Here is a 21569-nt window from a genome sequence, read left to right on the forward strand (position 1 = left end):
AACAGTGAAGACCCATCTCAAAGTCGAGTCAAGTTTCCAAGAGGTGTGAAAACAGTTTTGATTATCTCTGATGCAGCATACTGCACCAACTCTTCAGCCACTGAGGTCACTTCCTGTGAAATGGGTCCTATCATCTGCCATTGGGTGGGCAGGCCAGATCGCCACACTGCACGGTAGGATCCCACTAATGGGCTTAACGTGAACAACTTGTGGGTCTGGGCTTTAAACTAGTTGTGAATTTTGACAGTGAACTTGATGGGTTTTTCTAACCTGCGTGTTCTCACAGCGATGTGCTGAGGGCTAATAGAAGACCGGGGGTTGAAAGAGGATGAGAAAAACCTTTTCACTGTGAGAGTGGTTAGGATCTGAAATGTGTGACAGAGGGAAGTCCAGTAGGGATTTCGGAATGAGATTGGGTTGGCAGCTGGAGGGAGAGTTAGGGGGGGGAAGGCAGGGAAATGGACTCATCTCTTTACTCCTGCCATGATGAACATGTCAGGCTGAAGGGCCTCCTCTGATTCTATGACCCTGTGTTTAATAACATTTATTGACGGAGGATTGGCAAGGGGGCAAAACAGTTAAATCTCCCTCCAACCCCTTCAAGAAATCTTTTGTGTCAGTCAGTCAAAAATTAATGTTGCATTCCCTCAGCACTGCACAAGAGCAGACAGCCTAGATTCTGGGCCTAGTGTGTGACTAGTCCACTCCTTGGGCCCACCAGCTCTCCCCTGACCCAGAGATACCGAAACGTGATTAACAGGAGGAGAGCCCTTTAGGAACACAGCTGGGAGAGCGAGCTGTAGGTTACAATTACAGAAACCTCTGCTAACTTCAAATAAACCTGTTGGACTATAAGTTAGTGTTGTGTGATTTTTAACTTTGTCCACCCCAGTCCAACACCGGCTCATCCACATCCCTGCTAATTGATGCTTCCTAATCAACCCGTTCAGGGATGTTAGCATACATCCTTTGGATCAGGTAGGACATGAACCCAGGCAAACTGGCCCACACATAGGACCACTACGGCATGGTGGCTCAGTGGTTAGCACTGCTGCCTCACAGCGCCACAGACCCTTTATCTGACACTACGGGCAATTTAGCATGGCCAATTCACCTGACCTGCATATTTTTGGACTGTGGGAAGAAACCAGAGCACCCGGAGGAAACCCACGCAGACACTGGGAGAATGTGCAAACTCCACACAGTCAGTTGCCTGAGTCGGGAATTGAACCCGGGTCTCTGGCGCTGTGAGGCAGCAGTGCTAACCACCGTGCCACCCACTAAAGAATGTGGAGTTTGCACATTCTCCCTGTGTCTGCGTGAGTTACCTCTGAGTGCTCTGGTTTCCTCCCACAATCAAGAGATGTGCAGGTCAGGTGAATTGGTCAGGCTAAATTGTTCCATAGTGTTAGGTGCATTAGTCCGGGGTAAATATAGGGTAGAGGAATGCCTCTGGGTGGGCTACTCTTTGAAGGGCTGGTTAGGCCGAAGGGCCTGTTTCCATACTGTAGGCATTCTATGATGAACACAAGAGACCAAGTCTCAGTCAGTCCGTTCGAAAATATATGCTCCAATCAGCTCAATCTAATTTTCCTCTTCCCTTTTTTGAGGCTCTGTACTTGATCACTTGTTCGGAAGAATGGAAAGCTGTTTAGCAATTTAAAGTATAGTGCTCACAGCCCCAGCTGCCTGACAGTGCGTTCCAGACGGTTAAGTACTTTTTTAAGCGTCTCATCACAGTTATATTATCGCCAGGAATTTCGTCGTGAGACACTATTCTACAAAAATGTTATTCCTTGTGAGGACGTAGTTTGACTGGGATTCATGTAGTTCCGCTCAAAACCCATAAGACGTCAGCAAGTTGAAAAGTGGAGTGAAGCTGCCACCAGACTATAAAATGGAGCAACAGGAGCAGGCCATTCAGCCCATTGAATCTGCTCTGCCATTCAATGAGCTTGTGGTCGTTCTGGTAATCTTCAACTCCACATTCCTGCTTTTTTTCTTGATTCCCATGCTGAGTGATTAGATTTCTTACAGTGTGGAAACAGGCCCTTCGGCCCAACAAGTCCACACCAACCCATATACCACCCAGACCCATACTCCTACATTTACCCCTTACCTAACACTACGGGCAATTTAGCATGGCCAATTCACCTAACCCACACATCTTTGTGACTGTGGGAGGAAACTGGAGCACCCGGAGGAAACCCACGCAGACACGGGGAGAATGTGCAAACTCCACACAGGGAGTCGCCTGAGGCGGGAATTGAACCCCGGTCTCTGGCGCTGTGAGGCAGCAGTGCTAACCACTGTGCCACCGTGCCGCCCACTAGACAGAGTGGTAATCTGTCAGTCTCAATTTTGCCTGTAGAGCGCGCAAAGCAACATGTTTCTCTGTATCTTGGTACGGGTGACAACAATAAATCAAACTCAAACTTAACGACACAGCCTCAACAGCCCTCTGTCGTAAAGAATTCCACAAACTCATCACATTCCGATGAAGGAATGCCTCCTCATCTCCGTCTCAGGTGGGTTATCCTTTACACTTCAAACTACAATAATCGTGCACCTTATGGAATATTCAGAAAGGTTGCACACAGCAGACTAAGTCAGACAGTAGAGATTCCCTATGGATGGCTGGCTGATTGTGCGAGAGACTACCAGTGATGGGTAGTGAAGGTGATGGTGTGGGAGGAAGATGTTCTGTGGTTTGAACTCTCAGGAAGAAGGAAAGGTCTTTTTGAACTCTGATTTCCTGGTTACCATGATGAAGGTTTGTCACGTTATTAGCCTGACATAACACCTTGTGAGGTAACAGGGTAACACTTTGGTTTGATTCCAAAGTGCAGGTGACAATAAACTAGATATATAAGAAGTGTTCAAGCATTCTCTCCCTTCACTGTTTATTCTCACCACCCCCAATCGTTCCCAACAGCAGGCATTTCTGTCCTCGTTTCTCAGAGTGGCGATCTGCCTTGGGATGATGATATTGGAAAGAGCAAGCTCATATTGTAAACTGCTTGCTGCCTAGTTCCGGCCCGTGTTAGAGCGATCTGCCTTAGATTCCTTAAGGTCAGGCTCCATGCTAAAGGATTCAAGCACAAGGTGAATGGAGGGAGGAATCTGGCTCTCAGTGAGTACCACGTTTGTCTCAGGAGACAAGTGATCATGAGTTGAAGGCTCAATCCAGAGACGTGAGCACTGAATCTGGGCTGACCCCCAGTGCAGGGGCAGTGAAGGAGTGCTGCACTGTTGCAGGTGCTGCCTTTTGGATGAGATGCTAAACTGAGGCCTTATCATCCCTCTTTGCTACCCACTTTGGAAGCAAAAACAGAAGGGCAGATTACTATCTGAATGGCATCAGATTGGGAAAGCGGGAGGTGCAGTGAGACCAGAGTGTCCTTGTACACCAGTCATGGATAAGCGTGCAGGAGCAGCAGGCAGTGAAGCAGGTAAATGGTATGTTAGCCTTCGGAGTGAGAGGATTGAAGTGTAGGAGCAGGGATCTCCTGCTGAAATTGTAGGAACACGTCTGGAGTGACATGTACAGTTCGGTCTCCTTCCCTGATTCTAGTGATGAAGGGAGTGCAACAAAGATTTTTCAGACTGATTCCTGGGATATCACGACTGACGTATGAAGATCACTTGAGAATGTAACTTCTAAAAATCGATTTACATATGAAAGAACTGAAACCAACATGGTCATTCTAAAAGGTCAGAGACTTAACAAACAATCCAGGTCTTTTTCAAGATATAATTTTTGGTTACATCACACTGTAAACTTTTGCAATACATTTTATGTCTTATAATCTCATTCCCCACAACCACCTAATGAAGGAGCAGTGCTCCGAAAGCTAGTGCTTCCAAATAAACCCGTTGGACTATAACCTGGTGTTGTGTGATTTTTAACTTGGTACGCCCCAGACCAACACCGGCATCTCCAAGTCATAGATCGTTTGGGATTATATTCACAGAAGAATGTCAGAGTAATTTCGTAGAAACCTATAAAATTCCAACAGGACTAGGCACAGGGTAAATGCAGAAAGGATGTTCCCGATGACCAGGGGAATCGGAAATCAGCAGTCATAATCTGAGGATATAGGGTAGGTCATTTTGGACTGAACTGAGGAAAAATGTCTTCACTCAGAGAGTGGGGAGCCTGTGGAAGTCTTTGCCCCAGAATGTAGTTGAGGTGAGAGCACTGGATGTTTTCTCAAAGGAGTCAGATATAGCTCTGAGGACTAAAAGAATGTGGGGAGAAAGCGGGACTAGAGATTGAGTTGGATGATCAGGGTTGATCATACTCAGAACAGGCTCAAAGGGCCGAATGGCCTACTCCTGCTCCTATTTCCTATATCATTGTTGTTGTAATATCCCATGGCACTATTTAAAGAGAAACACAATGATGTTTGTGGTGTAGTGATAGTGTCCCTAATTCTGAGCCAGGAGCTCTGGGTTCAAGCCCTATCTGCTCCAGAGGTGTACAAAAACATCTCAGAACGGGCTGATTAAACCATGTCTTTAAAGAAAGACAGGGAGGTACTGCTAGTAGATTGGTCAGCATTTATCACTCAAATAGAATTACATTATCAGTTTTATGTTGCATTGGTATTTATGGGAGCTTCCTATGTAAGAATTGGCTACTGTGTTTCCTATATCACAGCAGTGACTAAACTTCAAACATACCTTTAGGACATCCTGACTTCATGAAAGATGCTGGATAAGTGCAACTGATTTCTCATAAACCAGTTTCACTGGCAGCTTTGTTCAAATACCACAAATACATGAGGAAGAATTTAATAGAATCGCACGGTGTTTATTTGATAACATCGTACTATTGAGTTTCGGTGCTACAAAGTGTGCTTATCCTGTTAAAGGATCAAGGTACAGTACACTGTCAGAAAATATCTTCTGCATCTAACAATAGAGAAAGATGACAGACATGGAGTGGAAGGAATTCAGGAAAAGGCAATGAAAGAAAACAAAATAGTTTTTATTTGTGTAGTACTGTCCACAATTCCTCAGTGCCTTATAGTTAATGAAACTGCTCTTTATAAACTGAATCTAGACTGACCCCTGCCCTCCCCTTCCCCAGGGAAGGGCAATGAAGGAGTGCTGCACTGTTGCAGGTGCTGCCTTTTGGATGAGATGCTAAACTGAGGCCCTATCATCCCTCTTTGCTACTCCACTATGGAGGCAAAACCAGGAGGGCAGATTACCATCTGAATGGCAACAGATTGGGAAAGCGGGAGGTGCAGTCAGACCAGGCAATGCTGTAAAGTAGGAGGCATGGCAGACAAATCAGGAGGCATAGCAAGATCCCACAAACACCAATTGGATACTGACCACTATCTTCTGACCTCGGGCCCTCGGTTGAGGTGGAGTTACAGATTCCCTGCCCTTTGAACAAACAGTGAAGTGGGATTGTCTATGGGCTTCAGGTTAACTTATTATCTCAAAGGCAGCATCTCTGACAGTGCAGCACCCCCTCAATATTGTCAGCCTGGATTGTGCACTCGGGTCTCTAGGACCCAACAACCTCCTTAAATAAGCGGAGAAAATAAAATATTTTTAAGACCAGGGATTTTATAACACGCCAGTGGAGCAAGTGGGAACCCTATCTCCTGGCTCAGAGGTAGGGACATTACCACTGCTCCACAAGATCTCTCGGAAACTACACAAAGGCTGGTAGCTGAAACTCTGATCAGTTCTAAGCACTGTCATCACCAGGCCAGTATTTGTTTGTATTATCAGGAATGAAGTTTTATTTTTGTGGTTTTAAGAAGAGACAGGAACCTCCAGGGCATTTTTTTCATGTAAATGGCTGACCCCGTAACCTTAGCAACCAAGTGTCAGAAGGGGCCGGGCATAAGTTTCTGAGAGTATAGGCTGCTTTTGTTCTGTGGCAGCAGCTGAGGAATGTTCCTGAACCTTCTAGATCCATCAGCCTGCCATAGGGAAATGTGGAAACAAATGGCTATCTATATAAATAATAATGGCTCATTTTACATAGCAACTGTAACCTGGTTTTAACGCAATTGAAACGACTTGTTCATTTATAAAGGTCTTAGAAGAGTTATCTTCATCGGAATCTGTGGTATTTCAAAGGGACTCGAGTGTGGAGTTTTTATAAAATATCACGTTTCTAAAAGAGGCAGCTCCATTAACAGGTCATTTAACGTACAGATACAGTGCCTATTGTCAACATTACGTTTCATCTAACTTCTTCCTGGATGGTCTTTTGGGCAAATCGTATGAAACGTTTAGTGGTAGTGATTGAATGAGGACTACTTCCTCCCCAGCCTGCACTGCTGGTCTGTGATTGACGGTAGAACTGAAAGGGTCAAGATTAGAGCGGTGCTGGAAAAGCACAGCAGGTTGGGCAGCGTCCGAGGAGCAGGAAAATCGACATTTCGGGTCATCAGGAACCCTGATGAAGGGCTTTGGCCCAAAACATTGATTTTCCTGCTCCTCGGATGCTGCCTGACCTGCTGTGCTTTCCCAGCACCACTCTAATCTAGACTCTAATCTCCAGCATCTGCAGTATCCACTTGTAGAATTAATAGGTACCAGTTATCAGGAAAGACTGAACAGGTAGAGGGGTTACCTGCAGGAGAGACAGCAGGTGAAGGTTGACCTGTGTTGGAGGTCTTTAATATCGACTGCTTAATTAATAGTACAGAATGTAAATAGAGCCCAACCATCATCACTCTCTTCTCGTGCTGTGTAAACTGTCCTCTCCTTTCTCTCTTGCATACACCTCAGTCCCAATGAGATAAAAAACTTCAACTTCACTTCTCAGTAAATGCTGGAAGTATTGTGTCGGGCGGACATATGTTTCCACTGGGGAAACTATGGAGCCATAACATTTCAGTTGGTCACAAATAAATCCATTTAGGGATCCAGGATTTGTTGGGAAGCTGGAATTCTTGGGATAGGAAGTAAAATATTTAAATCATGATAAATATAAAAACATGTTGATAAGGCCATGTTAGAATGCTTTGGAGCCAGGATGTGAGCACAGACTAGCAGTGCTGAATGGCCTGTTTCTGTGCTGTAACTGTGATGGGCCTTATGGATTATTTAACCTACTCCGAAGCAAGATGGCTCCCTCCGCAGGACTCAACACAACAGAAAGGCAAACAAGAAAGAACTGGAGGGGAGGCAGGAGATAGATGGGCCAGTCACCTATAGGAGAATAATGAGAGACATTACTGGCCCAGGTTCTGGTGAACATACAGTTAGGAGAAGGGGTAGCCAACGGCAGCTGGCTCCGCCATTTATTACAATCTTATCTGGCAAAGGCATCATGGCCAAGGATGGGGTGGGGGAGGGGAGAACATAGGTGATGGGGGAGGGGGAATGGAGATGATAGGGTGGGAGAGGGGGTATGGAGATGAAGGAGTGGGGTAAAGGGGAATGGAGATTATGGGATTGTGGTAGGGGGATATGGAGACGATGGGGTTGCGGGAGGGGGATATGGAGACGATGGGGGTGTGGGTGACATGTGGAGATGTTGAGATGGGGGGAATGGGTACGGGGGGGGAATATGGAGACAATGGGGTGGAACAAGTGACATACAGAGATGATGGGATGGGGGAGAGGGATATGAAGATATTGGGATGGGGGCAGGGAAACAGAGACGATGGCACAGGGTGAGTGACATATAGAGATGTTGGGGATGGGGGAATGAGGAATGGAGATGATGGGGTGGAGATGGTTGATGTCATGTCAATCTAAACTCCACATTCCTGCCCACCCCCTTTAACCTGTTACTCATAAAAAAATCTGTCTATCTCTTCAAATCCCCTCAATGACCTAGCACCCACCATACTCTGGGAGAGTGTATTCCACAGATTCACCACCCTTTGAGAGAAGTAATTCTTCCTCAGCTCTGTTTTAAATCTGCCAGCCCTTATCCGAGAGAGTCCTAGAGATCGACAGCACGGGGAAAGCTCCTTCGGCCCATCATGTCTATGTCAGTCAAACACACCCACCTTGTTATTCTAATCCCATCGGCCCCTCATTCTGGATTGTCCCTTAAGGGGAAATACCGACTCTATATTTACTTTGTCAATCCCTTTTAGCATTTTATATACCTCAATTTGGTTTTATTGGTTTATTATTGTCATGTGCACCAAGGAACAGTGAAAAGTGTTGTCTGGTGTGCTTTACAGGTGGATCATGCTGTACAAGTTATACCAGGGTAACAGAGCAGAGTGCAGGATACAGTGATGAGAAGGTGCAGAGAGAGATCACATCAGCATCAAAGAGGTCCATTCAAAATTCTGATAACAGCAGGAAAAGGTTGTTCTTGATTCTTTTCAACTCTGGAGAGTACAAACCTAAACTATTTAGTCTCTTTTCATTAGACAGACCCCTCATCTGTAGAGTCAATCTAGTGAATCTTCTCTGAGCTTCCTCCAATGCAGTTACATCCTTCCTCAAGTAAAGGGACCAGATCTGTATGCAGTATATCAGAAAGGTGATACGGAAAGTGTTAACCTGTCTTTCACAGGTTCACATACTGCCGGTACCAATCTAGTGTGTACTGGATCCAGTCCAGGTCTGGAGTAAGCTTTCTGTTCCCTTGAGCATTAGACCTTGTTTTCCCAAACCAGACAAGGATACAAGATGACACATGTTCAATACTGGATTGAAAGAGTTTTGGAGTAAGGGTGAATTATATCAATAAACTCCATGGGTCCACTTTGAACCTGTATTTAAATAAATCAATCTGAAGTCGATCTGCTAAATATAGTTTTCATTCTTTGATGCTTTTTCAGGTGGTTAGACGGTGCACTTTGTTAAGCATTGACTATATTAAGAATACTAGCTGATGTACGATTGTTAACTCTCTTACCTGTCCCCACTGTAACGTCCTCTCCATCTCTGTTTATTCTTTATCTATTCATTTCACTGAGTCTGGGCTCTTGTGCATTCCCATCCCTCGTTGGCAACTGCGCCTTTAGTCAGAGACCCTGTGGCAACATGACCATTAGAGGCATGAACAAAGTGTAAAGACTTGCATTGGTATAGCACCTTGAACAACCACCTGAAAGTGTTTAACAGACAATGAAGCAACTTTTGAAGTGTAGCCACTGTTTTTAGCTCGGCAGCCAATTTGTACACAAATTATAATGTGATAACGACTGGCTAACCTGATACTGATGGTGTTTGAGATAAATGGTGCCATGGGCTGTTTCGTGTGGACCTGAGAGCGTGGACAGGGCCTCAGTTTAACGTCTTTTTGGAAACACAGACTGTGCAGTACTCTAGACCTACACTGGGATGACTGAAAGACTGATGGTCAAGCTGCCCTCTTGGGTGGACATTACAGACACTGTGCCACTGATATGAAAAGAGCAGGGGAGGTTTCCCCTAGTGTTCAGGCACTAGCTTTAGAAACAGCAGATGTGGTCATTGTCACATTGTTTTTGTTTGTGTGTGGAGCTGTATTCAAATTAGCTATACAAATGTTCTACTTTACAGCAGGTCACTGCGCTTAAAAATACTATATTGGCTAGAAAGGTCTTGGGACTGTGAAAGGTGCTATATAAATGCAAGTCTTTCTTCATAAGCATGTGTTTCTAATAAAACAGATGTGCTTTACATAAGTGCAGTCAATTGAATATCAATCGCAGGGAGTTGAGATGAGGCAGTGCAGAATGGGAAAGAGCTGTGCATTGGTATGAGGCTGGTGTGTGTACTTTGACAGCAAGATGCAGATCTGGGAGCGTGTTCCAGCCTGCACAGGGAAGGCAATGAGGTAGCTAACCCAGAACAGCAGGCTTTTTTTCAAAAATCCAGGGCTGCAGAACTGACAGGAAGGAAGCTTTCTTACAGCATCCGCCAAATTCGGTGCAACACAGAAAGTGGGGTGGGGAGGGGGGAGTTTCCCTGTGTCACAGTGACAGGACTCCCAGTGCTAACTGACAGCAGGCAAACTGTGGAACAGCCATGTGAGGGAGTGTTCAATATCCAGTGGTTCACAGCACAGGAGAAGGGGGAGAGAGAAAGAGAGAGAGAGAGAGAGAGAGAGGGGTGTGCAGAGAGAGGAAATGGAGCCAACAAGATCGATGTTCAGCCTTCAAACGGCACTAGCCCAGCCCGTCAAAGTCTGTATGTTCGACCTGATCGATGGCTTGGTAAGTCTGCCTTTCACACACATCATTTTGCCACACAGGACTGGAGTTGACATATTCAGGATCCCGGCCCAACTCTCACTCACGAGTCTGAAGAATTGTCACTGGACCTGGAACGTTAACCCAGCTTTCTCTCTCCACCAATACTGCCAGATCTGCTGAGTTCCTTCAGGAATTACACCCTGCTTTCTCTCTCCACAAATACTGCCAGACCTGCTGAGTTTCTCCAGCTATTTCTGTCTTTATTTTGTTTCATATTTCCAGCGATTCTTTGTTTTTATTTTGTTTAATGGAATACACCAGCATCCCCCCCCCCAGCCATTGCCGAGATTGGTGGGGGAAATAAACAACAGAAACAATAAATTTGGGTTCTCGTGAATGTTTTGCTCGACAATGTACCCTCACACTATGCCTGGGCCCGAGAGTGTTGGACATTTAAGATTTATTATCTTCTGCATTCCAAAGCGTATTAGTCCTGCAGCGTTCAAGAGTGGATGTGTTCTGGCAAAAAAACAACAGGAAGGATGACAACATTATATAATTGTTAACAATAACATTGCCACGAGGCTAATGATCCTCCTTTTCCCCCAAGGTAAAGGTGGCTCAGTGGTTAGCACTGCTGTCTCGGAGTGCCTGGGACCTGGGTTCGATTCCACCCTTGGGCGACAGTGGAGTTTACACATTCTCCCCGTGTCTGCGTGGGTTTCCTCCGGGTGCTCCAGTTTCCTCCCACAATCCAAAGATGTGCCATTTAGGTGAATTGGCCATGCTAAATTGCCCATAGTGTCCAGGGATGGACAGGCTTGGTGGAAATTGCAGGATTATAGGGAAGGAGGAGTAGGATGCTCTTTGGAGGGTTGATATGGCCTTGCTGGATTGAATGGCCTGCTTCCACACTGTAGGGCTCTATGATTCTAATACTCTAGGGAGATGGGTTCAAATCCCACCAAGGCAGATGGTGAAGTTCGATTAGATTCCCTACAGTGTGGAAACAGGCCCTTCAGCCCAACAAGTCCACACCAACCCTCCGAAGAGTAACATTTCCCTTTGATAAAAGCACCTAATACTATGGGCAATTTAGCATGGCCAATTCACCTGGCCTGCACATCTTTGGATTATGGGAAGAGACCGGAGCACCCGGAGGAAACCCACGCAGACACGGGGAAAATGTGCAAACGCCACACAGACAGTTGCCCGAGGCTGGAATCGAACCTGGGACCTTGGTGCTGTGAAGCAACAGTGCTAACCACTGAACCACCGTGCCGCACCTTGAATTAAATTTTTTGAAGTTTGAATTCAATTTTTAAAAACTTAGAATTAAAGATTAGACTCATGTTGATTAGTCCTTTCGGGACAGAAATCGGCTGTCTTTACCCAGTCTGGCCTCAATGTGAATTTGGAACCCTGTGGTTAACCCTTCACGCCCCTTCGAAATGGCTCAAGCCAGCTGCTCAGTTCAACAATCACCAGGACTGGGTCAGAAATGCTCGATCACAGAGTAGCACCCGTATCCCCATAACCAAATAAACCATTCACCTGTTGCACAGTCCTTACCATTGCTGCTGTCAAACTCCTGGGCACCTTTCCTCAAGGTTAGAGGTGTTACATCGATGCAGGTAGATTTTGGAAGGAGAAATGGTGGTGGGTTGTGAATTTGAACTTTATTTTTAAACCTGCTGCCTTGCTTTCTGTCACGCTGTTGGGAAGGAAAATGCCTTTGCTGTCCATTCCCAACAGTTAAAAGAACAAGCAATGAGAGTCCTCCACTCAAAACCTAGCACAAACCCACTCCAAAATCAGTGACTCAAAGTTGAGGCAAGGTGTTTTTATTCACTGCTGTGATGTGGGTGTCACTGGCTGGGCCCACTAACAAGGGCTCACCACTGCCCTTGAGAAGGTGGGGTTGAGCTGCCTTCTTGAACCGCTGCAGTCCACCTGCTGTGGGTTGACCCACAATGCCCTTAGGGAGGGAATTCCAGGATTTTGACCCAGCAACAGTGAAGGAACGGCAACCTATTTCCATGTCAGGATGGTGAGTAGCTTGGAGGGGAACTTGCAGGGGGTGGTGTTCCCCATGTATCTGCAGCCCTTGTCCTTCCAGATGGAAGTGGTCGTGGGTTTGGAAGGCACTGTCTAAGGATCTTTGGTGAAGCTCTGTAGATAGTACACGCTGTTGCCTCTCAGTGTCGGCGGTGGAGGGTGTGAACATTTGTGGATGTGGTGCCAATCAAGTGGGCTACTCAAAGAGACAGTTGTACTGTCCGAGTCTCCAGTCATGCAGTGGTCCCACCAAGGTGAGGTGCCTCCCCTCCTCTGATGCATACTGGACGTTGGCAAAGAAAACGTCACACTTATAGTGCCCACCAACACCCCCCAGACCAAGCCTTGGCCCCAAGCTCTAGAGTCCGCCCCATATAGATTTACTCAAAAGCAAAATGCTGCAAAACTCCAGTTTTTATTAAAGCTGGATCATCTCAGTGGCCTAGAAATCTAGAACTCAAGGCTAATGTTCTGGGGTCATGGATTCAAATCCCACCATGGCAAATGGTGCCATTTGAATTCAATTAAAGTCCGTAATAAATTCTAGCCCAATGATGACCTTGTTAATTGTTGTAAAATCCATCTGGTTCACTAAGTAAACTTGCGTCCTTACCTGGTCTGGCCTGCGTGTGAGTCCAGTTCCAGAGCAAGGTGGTTGACATTTAACTGTCCATCGGGCAATTAGGAACGGGCAATAAATGCCAGTCTAGCCAGCGATGCCAACTTCCCGTGAGTGACCTTTTTTGAGCTGAAAGATTCTGACTCTCTTTACTTGAATGTGGTAATTAATGGAGGAGAGAGAAAATCAGTCACTTTGGAATAAAAGCTGAAGATGCTGGAGAAACTCAGCAGGCCTGGCAGCATGCATGGAGGTGGAAAGCAGAGTTAGCGTTTGCAATCCAGTGACCCTTCTTCACCACAGTCATTTTGTGCTTTGACCTTCTGACCTAAAGGCAGAAACCTCTGCATCTTAGCAGCAGAGTCATGTGTGGCATTATACACACTGTTGTTACACGTATTGTAGAGTAGAACTCTCCCTGATTTAACATGCTCTCGTACAGTTTACATTAAACAGTGTTTTGTCAGGAAATGTAAACATTTCAAATTATAGATGTGTCATAAAGGTAAGTATACATCAGTCTGTAAGATACTTACCTTTGTGTATAAATAGATCATATTATTAGAAATAAAATTACATAAAGTTATGTGAATTTAGCCTGTAATTTCCTATTTCCTGCTGTATATTTATATGTACCTTGTATCTGGTATATATTTATGTTCCTGTGCCCCACTGATATCCCTGCTCTGCTAAGTTATTATTTGCGATGTCATAGCCTTTGGTCTACTGTATATTTAGTATGCACACATGCACAAACACACACACTTGTCTCCGCTATTAAAGTCGATTTTCTGGAGCTTATAGGCCTGTTAGTCACATACAACTTGCTCCTTCTTTGCCACTAGTTGAATACATAATTCCGGCAGTAAGCAGTGATCTGACCCTTCTGTTCGTGTCAGATTAATGATTCTTTACCCATTTGACTTATTAACTAGTCTTATTGCTAAGAGAGTAGTTAACAATCAACCACGCTGTCTTGTAGGCCAGACCGGGTAAGGATAGTAGATTTCCATCCCTAAAAGTGAACCAGATGACAAACAAGAGTGATTACACAGTCACCATTAGATTAACATTTTAGTGAATTCAAATTTCACCAGCTGCTATGATGACATGACTGAACCAGAGGACACAGCTTAAAAATAAGGGGTAGGCCATTTAGGACAGAGATGAGGAGAAACTTCTTCACCCAGAGAGTGGTGGCTGTGTGGAATGCTCTGCCCCAGAGGAGGCCCAGTCTCTGGATTTGTTTAAGAAAGAGTTGGATAGAGCTCTCAAAGATAGTGGAATCAAGGGTTATGGAGATAAGGCAGGAACAGGATACTGATTGAGGATGATCAGCCATGATCATATTGAATGGTGGTGCAGGCTCGAAGGGCAGAATGGCCTACTCCTGCACCTATTGTCTATTGTCATTTGAATTCATTCTCCCCAGAACATTAGCCAGAGGTTCGTGGTGACCAGCAATCCTTCTCTTCAAGCTGCCAAACGTAGCCATTCTGCCGTTCTCCCCCCTGCAAATCAAATTGATACTCTCCCAGCTCCTGTTGGCATTCTCTTGCCTCTTCCATTCATTCGGCACTGCTCCTATGGTGTTGTTTCCCTTCGTTATCATCCCCCTTGTTTTTCCCCCTGCCCTAGCACCTTCCTGCTGACACTATCACCGTGAGTGCTTGCTGCTGCATCTCATGGCCGGGACCAGATGTTCGAAGACCTGACCTACACGTGTTTTTTACATGAATGCAAACGTGTCGTTTCTTCAGACCATCTGATGTTTGGCGGTTCCTTGAGTTTTTTACTGTGTGGGGATAGAATGTTGATCATCTGAGAACCCTCTGTCGCCCTGAGACCCACATGCAGGTGGCTGGTGCTATCAGACTGTATGTTTGGAGGACAGTGTGACTCAGTGGGAAGAATCCATGTATCACCCACCCATGAGTATCACCATCTTTACCAGGGCCTTTAGCTCTAGATGGTTTACGGTCAGCCTCTTCTGGAGTAGATGGGACTTGAACCCAGCTCCTCCTGATCCAGGTTCAGGGACACTACCAGTGGTCCACCAGAGCCTCTAACTACTGGGACAATTTGGCAGCCGCAGGATTTGAACCTGTGTTGCTGCAGAGTCTGGTGCCTCAGACCGCTTTGCCATACAGCAGCATGGACTATTCAGTTCTGCAGTGTGCCAGCCTTGTAACAGCCCTCATAGCCAGCATTCCCTCTAATTTTCTTGTGGGAGCTTCTGTGTGTGGCAGTGATGAGCAGAACCAACAACCAAGTCCATGATTGGCACACTGATGCCAATCACCAAGTGTGGGATGTCAGAACGGCAGTGTGCATGAAGTTTAGAGGGAACGGCCCTCACAGCGTCCCTTTCACTCTGGTTGAGTGGGTAGCACACTTGACCCAGAGTTGGCAGGTGCTGGGTTCAAGTCCCCCTCTAGGACTTGAGCTTGACATTGCAGACAGACACACTGCGGTGCAGTGCTGTGGGTGTGCTGCGCTACCTGCTGAGGTGTTCAGCTGGGAAGTTAGACAGAGCTTTGGTTTCTCCCCTCAGTTGAGTGATAAAAGATTGTTGAACGGAATATTGAGTACCAGAAGCTGGGAAGTGATGTGTTGTTTACTCTGCTTGCCTCTGACAAGAAGTGCCACCCCCACACCAGGTGTGAATACCCTGACCAATAGCAGCCCAGATCACTGAGCTGGATTTCCAGTTTGAACTCAGTGGGGCAGCATAAGGCATGATTCAAAACTTGCACCTGCCTTTGTCTGGGAGAGGAAGGAGATCATTAACACACCGTGTTGACTGTGGGTTGTGTGTTATTGAACATGTGTTAAAGTTCATAAGATCCAGCACAGAATTGAGACCGTAAAACAGAATGTCTGTAGAAAACACTCTTTTTCATCAGACCGAAAGAGCAGCATTAGTTTGGTGCAATATCTGGCTGACTCAGCTGTTCTATTTTATGATGGGGACTTTTCAATGACAACAGATTTGAATGTGGGTGGTTTTCATTTTCCAGTCTAAATACAGTAAAGGCTGTTATGACTGCGCCGTGATCGTGGTAATAATGAAACTGGCTCTTGGCACTTCCAATCTTTCTTGCTCTTCTGTCCTGAAGAGACAATGGTTGCCGAGTGATTTATTGTCCAATGAGGGGGAGAAAGTTGGACAGTGGGAGGGTGGATGGACCGAAGAGACAGAGGGGCTGGAATGGAGTGAGATGGGAGATCGAACTGGCTGTACTAATGGGGCGCATTCATAGAGTGTAGAATGGTACAGTACAGGAACAGGCCCTTTGGCCCACTATGTGTACCGAACGTGATGCGAAGTTAAACTAATCCCTTCTGCCTGCCCTTAGGCCATGTCCCTCCATTCGTTGCTTATTCATGTGTTTATCAAAAAGCATCTTAAACGCTCCTATCATATTTGCCTCCACCACTACCTCGTGGTAGTGTGTTCCAGACTCCTACCACTCTCTGTATAAAAATACTTGCCCCTCATATCTCCTTTGAACTTTACCGCTCTTACCTTAAATGCATGCCAATAATGTTAGACATTTCCACTCTGCGGGAGAAAGGCTTGATGGTCAGAATCTATCTGTGCCTCTCATATATTTATAAACTTTATCAGGTCTCCCCTCAGCCACCAACCCTCCAGAGAAAACAATTGGGGTCTGTCCAGCCTCTCCTTACATCTCATCCCCTCTACTCCAGGCACCATCCTGGTAAACCTCTTCTGCGCCCTCTCCAAAGCCTCCAAACCCTTCCTGTAATGTGGCAACCAGAATTGAACAGAATACTGTAAGTGGTGGCCTAACCAAAGTGTTATAAAGCTGCAATAGCATTCACAGAATGCCGATCTCGATAAACCAAAAAGAACAAAAACAATTAGTTTAAAGGGAGGGGGACCTGAAGAAGGAGATAAGAAAGGAACTCTGGGCCAGTCTGCCATGTAGAATGAGGCAATGCTGTTGGACAGAGTGCTTACATGGCTGTGTGGTGGAGACGCTAAATTGAACCAAGTGGTGGGATATTGGTCAGGGGATGTGCCCAAGAGCAGCCCTAATTGCCCTTTAACTGAGGGCTTGCTAAGAACAATAAGGAATCAATCACAGGGTAGCATAGAGACAAGAGTGGACCATGTGGCCTGACAAGTCTGCTCCACCATTCAATATGATCATGGTCATCAGCCTTTCAACTACACTTGGCCATTCACCTCTTATATCCCTCGCTTCCCCGAGAGACCAAGCACCTCTCTAGTTTAACTATATTCAGTGATCATATCTACACTCTTCTGGTGTAAAGATTCTGTATTCTTTGAGGGAAGAAATTTCTCCTCAGTCCCGAACCTTCAACTCCTTCATCTGCAAATCCGATCCCTGTTCTTGATGCCCCGGCCAATGGATCTAGGATCTCATTATCACTGTAATGTCTACAGTTCAAGTATATCCCTCCTTTAACTATGGAGACCTAAATTGCAAGCAGTGTTCCTGGTGTTGTCGGATTGTAACAAGACTTCTGTATTCTTGTATTCCTGTCTCTTTGTACTGAAGACATACATGATATTTATCAAATGCTTGCTGTAATTGCATTCTAAGGTTTTGTGTTCTCTTGAACATCAACATCTATAGTGTGGATCTGAAATTGCGTGTAGGCCAGGCCAGGTAGGGATAGCAGACTTCCTTCCCTAAAGGGCATTAGTGAACCAGATAGGTTTTTGTGATAATTCACTAATGGTCACCTTAAGTAATACTTAGTCTTCCATGTGGCTTTCTTTGATTAAGTTATTTCAGTTCCTGCTGGAATTTGAACTGCTACATCGTTCATCCAGGTGGGATACTTTTCAGACTGGAGGCCTGTGACCAGTGGTGTGCTCCAGGGATCAGTACTGGGTCCACTGCTTTTTGTCATTTACATAAATGATTTGGATGTGAACTAGGAGGTACAGTTAGTAAGTTTGCAAATGACACCAAAATTGGAGGTGTAGTGGACATCGAGAAAGGTTACAACGGGATGTTGATCAGATGAGCTTTTGGGCTGAGGAGTGGCAGATGGAATGTAACATAAATAAATGTGAGATGCTACGTTTTGGTTGGGCAAATCAGGGCAGGCCTTATAAACGTAATGGTAAGGTCCTGGGGAGGGTTGCTGAACAAAGAGACCTTGGAGTGCAGGTTCATAGTTCTTTTAAAAGTGGAGTCACAGGTAGATAGGATAGTACACTTGCTTTTATTGGTCAGTACATTGAGTATAGGAGTTAAAAGGTTGTGTTTGAAGGCATAGGTTTAGGGTGAGAGGGGAAAGATTAAAAGGGACCTACAGGGGAACTTTTTCACACAGGGTGGTGTGTGTATGGAATGAGCTGCCAGAGGAAGTGGTGGAGGCTGGTATAATTGCAACATTTAAGAGGCATTTGGATGGGTATATGAATAGGAAGGGTTTGAAGGGGTGTGGGCCAGGTGCTGGTAGGTGGGACTAGATTGGGTTGGGATATCTGGTCGGCATGGATGAGTTGGACTGAAGGGTCTGTTTCCGTGCTGTACATCTCTATGACTCTACTGATTCAGAAATATAACTGCACTGCTAGCAGTCTCAGTAAGTGGAGTACTTCTTTTAGTTTGTGGTGTTTCTGCTTTCTTTTCTTTCATCGATTTGATCAGCATTATGCCAAATTGTATCGCTCATGAAGTGTGACAGCAAGAGGAGACAACTTACATTTATATAGTTCCTACACCATAGTAAGACATCTGAAAAAGAGATTCTGAGTAGTTATGAAACTGAATTTGTCATTTTGACAAATAAGGAGATATTAAAACAGGTGGCCAAAAGTTTGGCCAAGGGGTTATGTTTTAAGGAGAGTCTTACAAGAGAGGAGAGAGCCTTGGGGATCAACTTACAGCATTTGGAGGCCAGGCAGCTCAAGGCATGGCCTTCACTGATGGGATGAGGTAGACCAGGGATGCATAAGGGGCTAAGGAATGTAGAGTTCACAGCCTAGAAAGTGCTGCCCTTGTGAACTTTATCATAAATAACATCAGTTATATCAGGGGTTATGGCACTCTAGAGAGTGGAAGGGTGGATATGGTGTCTTGTGAATTTATGTTGAAGCCGCAAGTAACATGGACTGTGTCAAAGGTCATCGTTAATGGAGTGTGTGAAGAGCAGTAAAATTACTGGCCCTCTTGTTTCACATTAAAACACATGCACTTGGATTTTCGGAACAGATTGTTCTTGGGATCTAGATGTCACAGGCAAAAACACAAGAAATGCACTCCATAGGTGTTTTGGGTAGATGGTAGTGGTAATGGAGAGGGCAATACTGGCCTTTACACCCAGCAGTAATGTTAAATCAGTGAGTGCTTTGTGTTCAGTGTCACAGGCACACTCTTGGACATTCATGGGGACTTCAGCCCAGTGTAGGAACTGAGGCCTTACCATTAGTATCATGAACCAGCCATCCAACTCACTGAGCTAACTGACCCCCGGGCCAGTCTAGGATGGCAGTCAGTTACCATCTGCTCTAAGCACGAATCTCTCCTTTTTCTAAATAAATTTATTTTCTGAAAAGGACACGGTCACTGAGAGATTTCAGCGGGGCTGGTTTGAACAGGTTTATCAAGTGAGTTATCTAACCTTGTGGACGTGAAGTCTGATACCACCCCTGACCTGTGCTAGCCAGTCTAATGCCACCCCCTGACCTGTCCTAGCCAGTCTGATACCATCCCCTGACCTGTGCTAGCCAGTCTGATACCATCCCCTGACCTGTGCTAGCCAGTCTGATACCACCCCCGACCTGTGCTAGCCAGTCTGATACCACCCCCTGACCTGTCCTAGCCAGTCTGATACCACCCCCTGACCTGTGCTAGCTAGTCTGATACCACCCCATGACCTGTCCTAGCCAGTCTGATACCACCCCCTGACCTCTGCTAGCCAGTCTAATGCCACCCCCTGACCTCTGCTAGCCAGTCTGATACCACCCCCTGACCTGTGCTAGCCAGTCTGATACCACCCCCTGACCTGTGCTAGCCAGTCTGATACCACCCCCTGACCTGTGCTAGCCAGTCTGATACCACTCCCTGACCTGTGCTAGCCAGTTGATCAGGGAACTACATTTGCGCAGGGCACATTAGTCTACCTTTACAAATTATTTTAACCTCTCTCCAACCTTCTGTCTTGTAAAGACCTTGGTGCTACCTCCACAAGAACTGGAGAACATTAGAGGGGGCCCAAGAAAGTCCTAGAGGGATGGACTGAAGGTGGCAGCTGCTGTTGAGGTGGGGGTGGGGTGGATTTCGAGTGGATTAAAGGAAGGAGATGTGAGAGTCAGTGCCAAGGAGAAGGTAATATCAAATGTACTCACTGTTCATGCACAGGAAATGTGGTATCCAATTTGTGCACAGGACGATCCCTCAAATAGCAGTGAGCTAAATGGCCGGGTCCTGTAGCATTGGTTGAGGAATGAATATTTGCGGCCCATCATGGGGGAGGGGTAATGAGGCTTCTCTCTGTTTATCAGCCAAAATGTCTGCAAGGAATGTTTTAATTTTCCTCCCCCAACTGGGGAGAAAAAGTCAGCCCAGGTTTCTCACTGCTGTTTTTTTCCCCTTTTGTCAAGTAAAATCTCTGATTTGAAAGTGCGTGCATGCGGGTGTTGGCATCAGGCTTTTGGTGATCCTGCCCCCAGCACCGATAGCTCGTGTTCCTGGGCCTGTGTGTTCCTTGTAGGTGTTCACCCCTGGCCATTCTCCAGGGGGTTGGGCCTCAGTGGCTGCAGGATGACCGCTTGGACAATGACCAATGGACAGCCAATGGGAAAGTCATCGCCACCACCATTGGGGGGTGTGTCTAGATTTGCCACGGCCCTCCGCATTGGAGTACCCTCCCTACACCTCTCTGTACCTCCCCTTCCTCACTTAAATCACCAGGCTATAGGCCATCAGGTTTATTTGAAATTGTAAGCTTTCAGAGCAGGGGAGTTACTGTGTGGAAGTCTGTGTTCTGTGGCAGCGTCTGATTAGATTAGGAGAGAGACAGAGAAAAACACCCCTTTGGAACAGCGTGTTACAGAATTGCCACCCCCTCCCTCCCCAGGTGGGGGTTGGGTTCTGCTGCCTCACACAATAATTATGTAGCAATGGAACTGACTGGGGGGGTGGGGGGGGGGTTGGTCATCACATCTAAAGCTCAGCCTCCCCCTGTGATTCCTTTGAAATGATACACACTTCATGGGGAACCCTGCCGTTATCCCATAAATGGGCATGATGACATAGTCCTGCTGCTTCCTCCATGAAAAGAGGGAACTTGTGCCGTGATGATGGAATTTTCCTGGCCGGTTCCAGCCTGCTGTCTGCTATAACCTGGAACTGAGGCACGGGGTTCAGACTGTAGGTTAAGTCGAGGGCCCTCTTGTCCTTTCTGGTGGATGTAGAAAATCCGATGACACTGTCAAGGACAAGCAGATGATTGTCCCAAGGGTCACGGCCATTTTATATCTGTCTATCAACATCACGTTAAACAAAAACGTACTGTCTGTTCATTATCACACTTCTGATTGTGTCTCGTAGCTAAATTATCAGCTACATTTCCTACATTATTGCAGTGAACACAAATAGAAGGTGCTATGGAAATAACTTATTTTCTTTGTTTGTATGTGAAATGGGCCAAGGAAAGCACATTTTGCCCATCTGCCATTACCCTTGAATTTATTGGCTCTCTAAGCCATTCCGAATAAGGGTCACTGGACCCGAAACGTTAACTCTGATACC

General features: G+C 45.9%; 1 protein-coding gene across 2 annotated transcripts in view; it reads left to right on the forward strand.

The window, feature by feature from the left end:
- Positions 1-21569, forward strand: part of LOC132825901 (ral guanine nucleotide dissociation stimulator-like) — a 191023-nt gene that overhangs the window by 50600 nt on the left and 118854 nt on the right. Inside the window, exon 1 of one of the 2 annotated variants that reach the window (XM_060841521.1) lies at positions 9944-10148. The exons of the other annotated variant lie outside the window; for it this stretch is intronic. Coding sequence (XP_060697504.1) covers positions 10062-10148 — 87 coding nt within the window. The 5' untranslated portion in view covers positions 9944-10061. Of the gene's footprint in view, positions 1-9943; positions 10149-21569 lie in introns of those variants that run through there. 2 annotated transcript variants of the gene reach the window in all.

Source organism: Hemiscyllium ocellatum, chromosome 21 (genome assembly GCF_020745735.1).
Source record: "Hemiscyllium ocellatum isolate sHemOce1 chromosome 21, sHemOce1.pat.X.cur, whole genome shotgun sequence".
In the NCBI taxonomy this organism is placed as follows: domain Eukaryota; kingdom Metazoa; phylum Chordata; class Chondrichthyes; order Orectolobiformes; family Hemiscylliidae; genus Hemiscyllium; species Hemiscyllium ocellatum.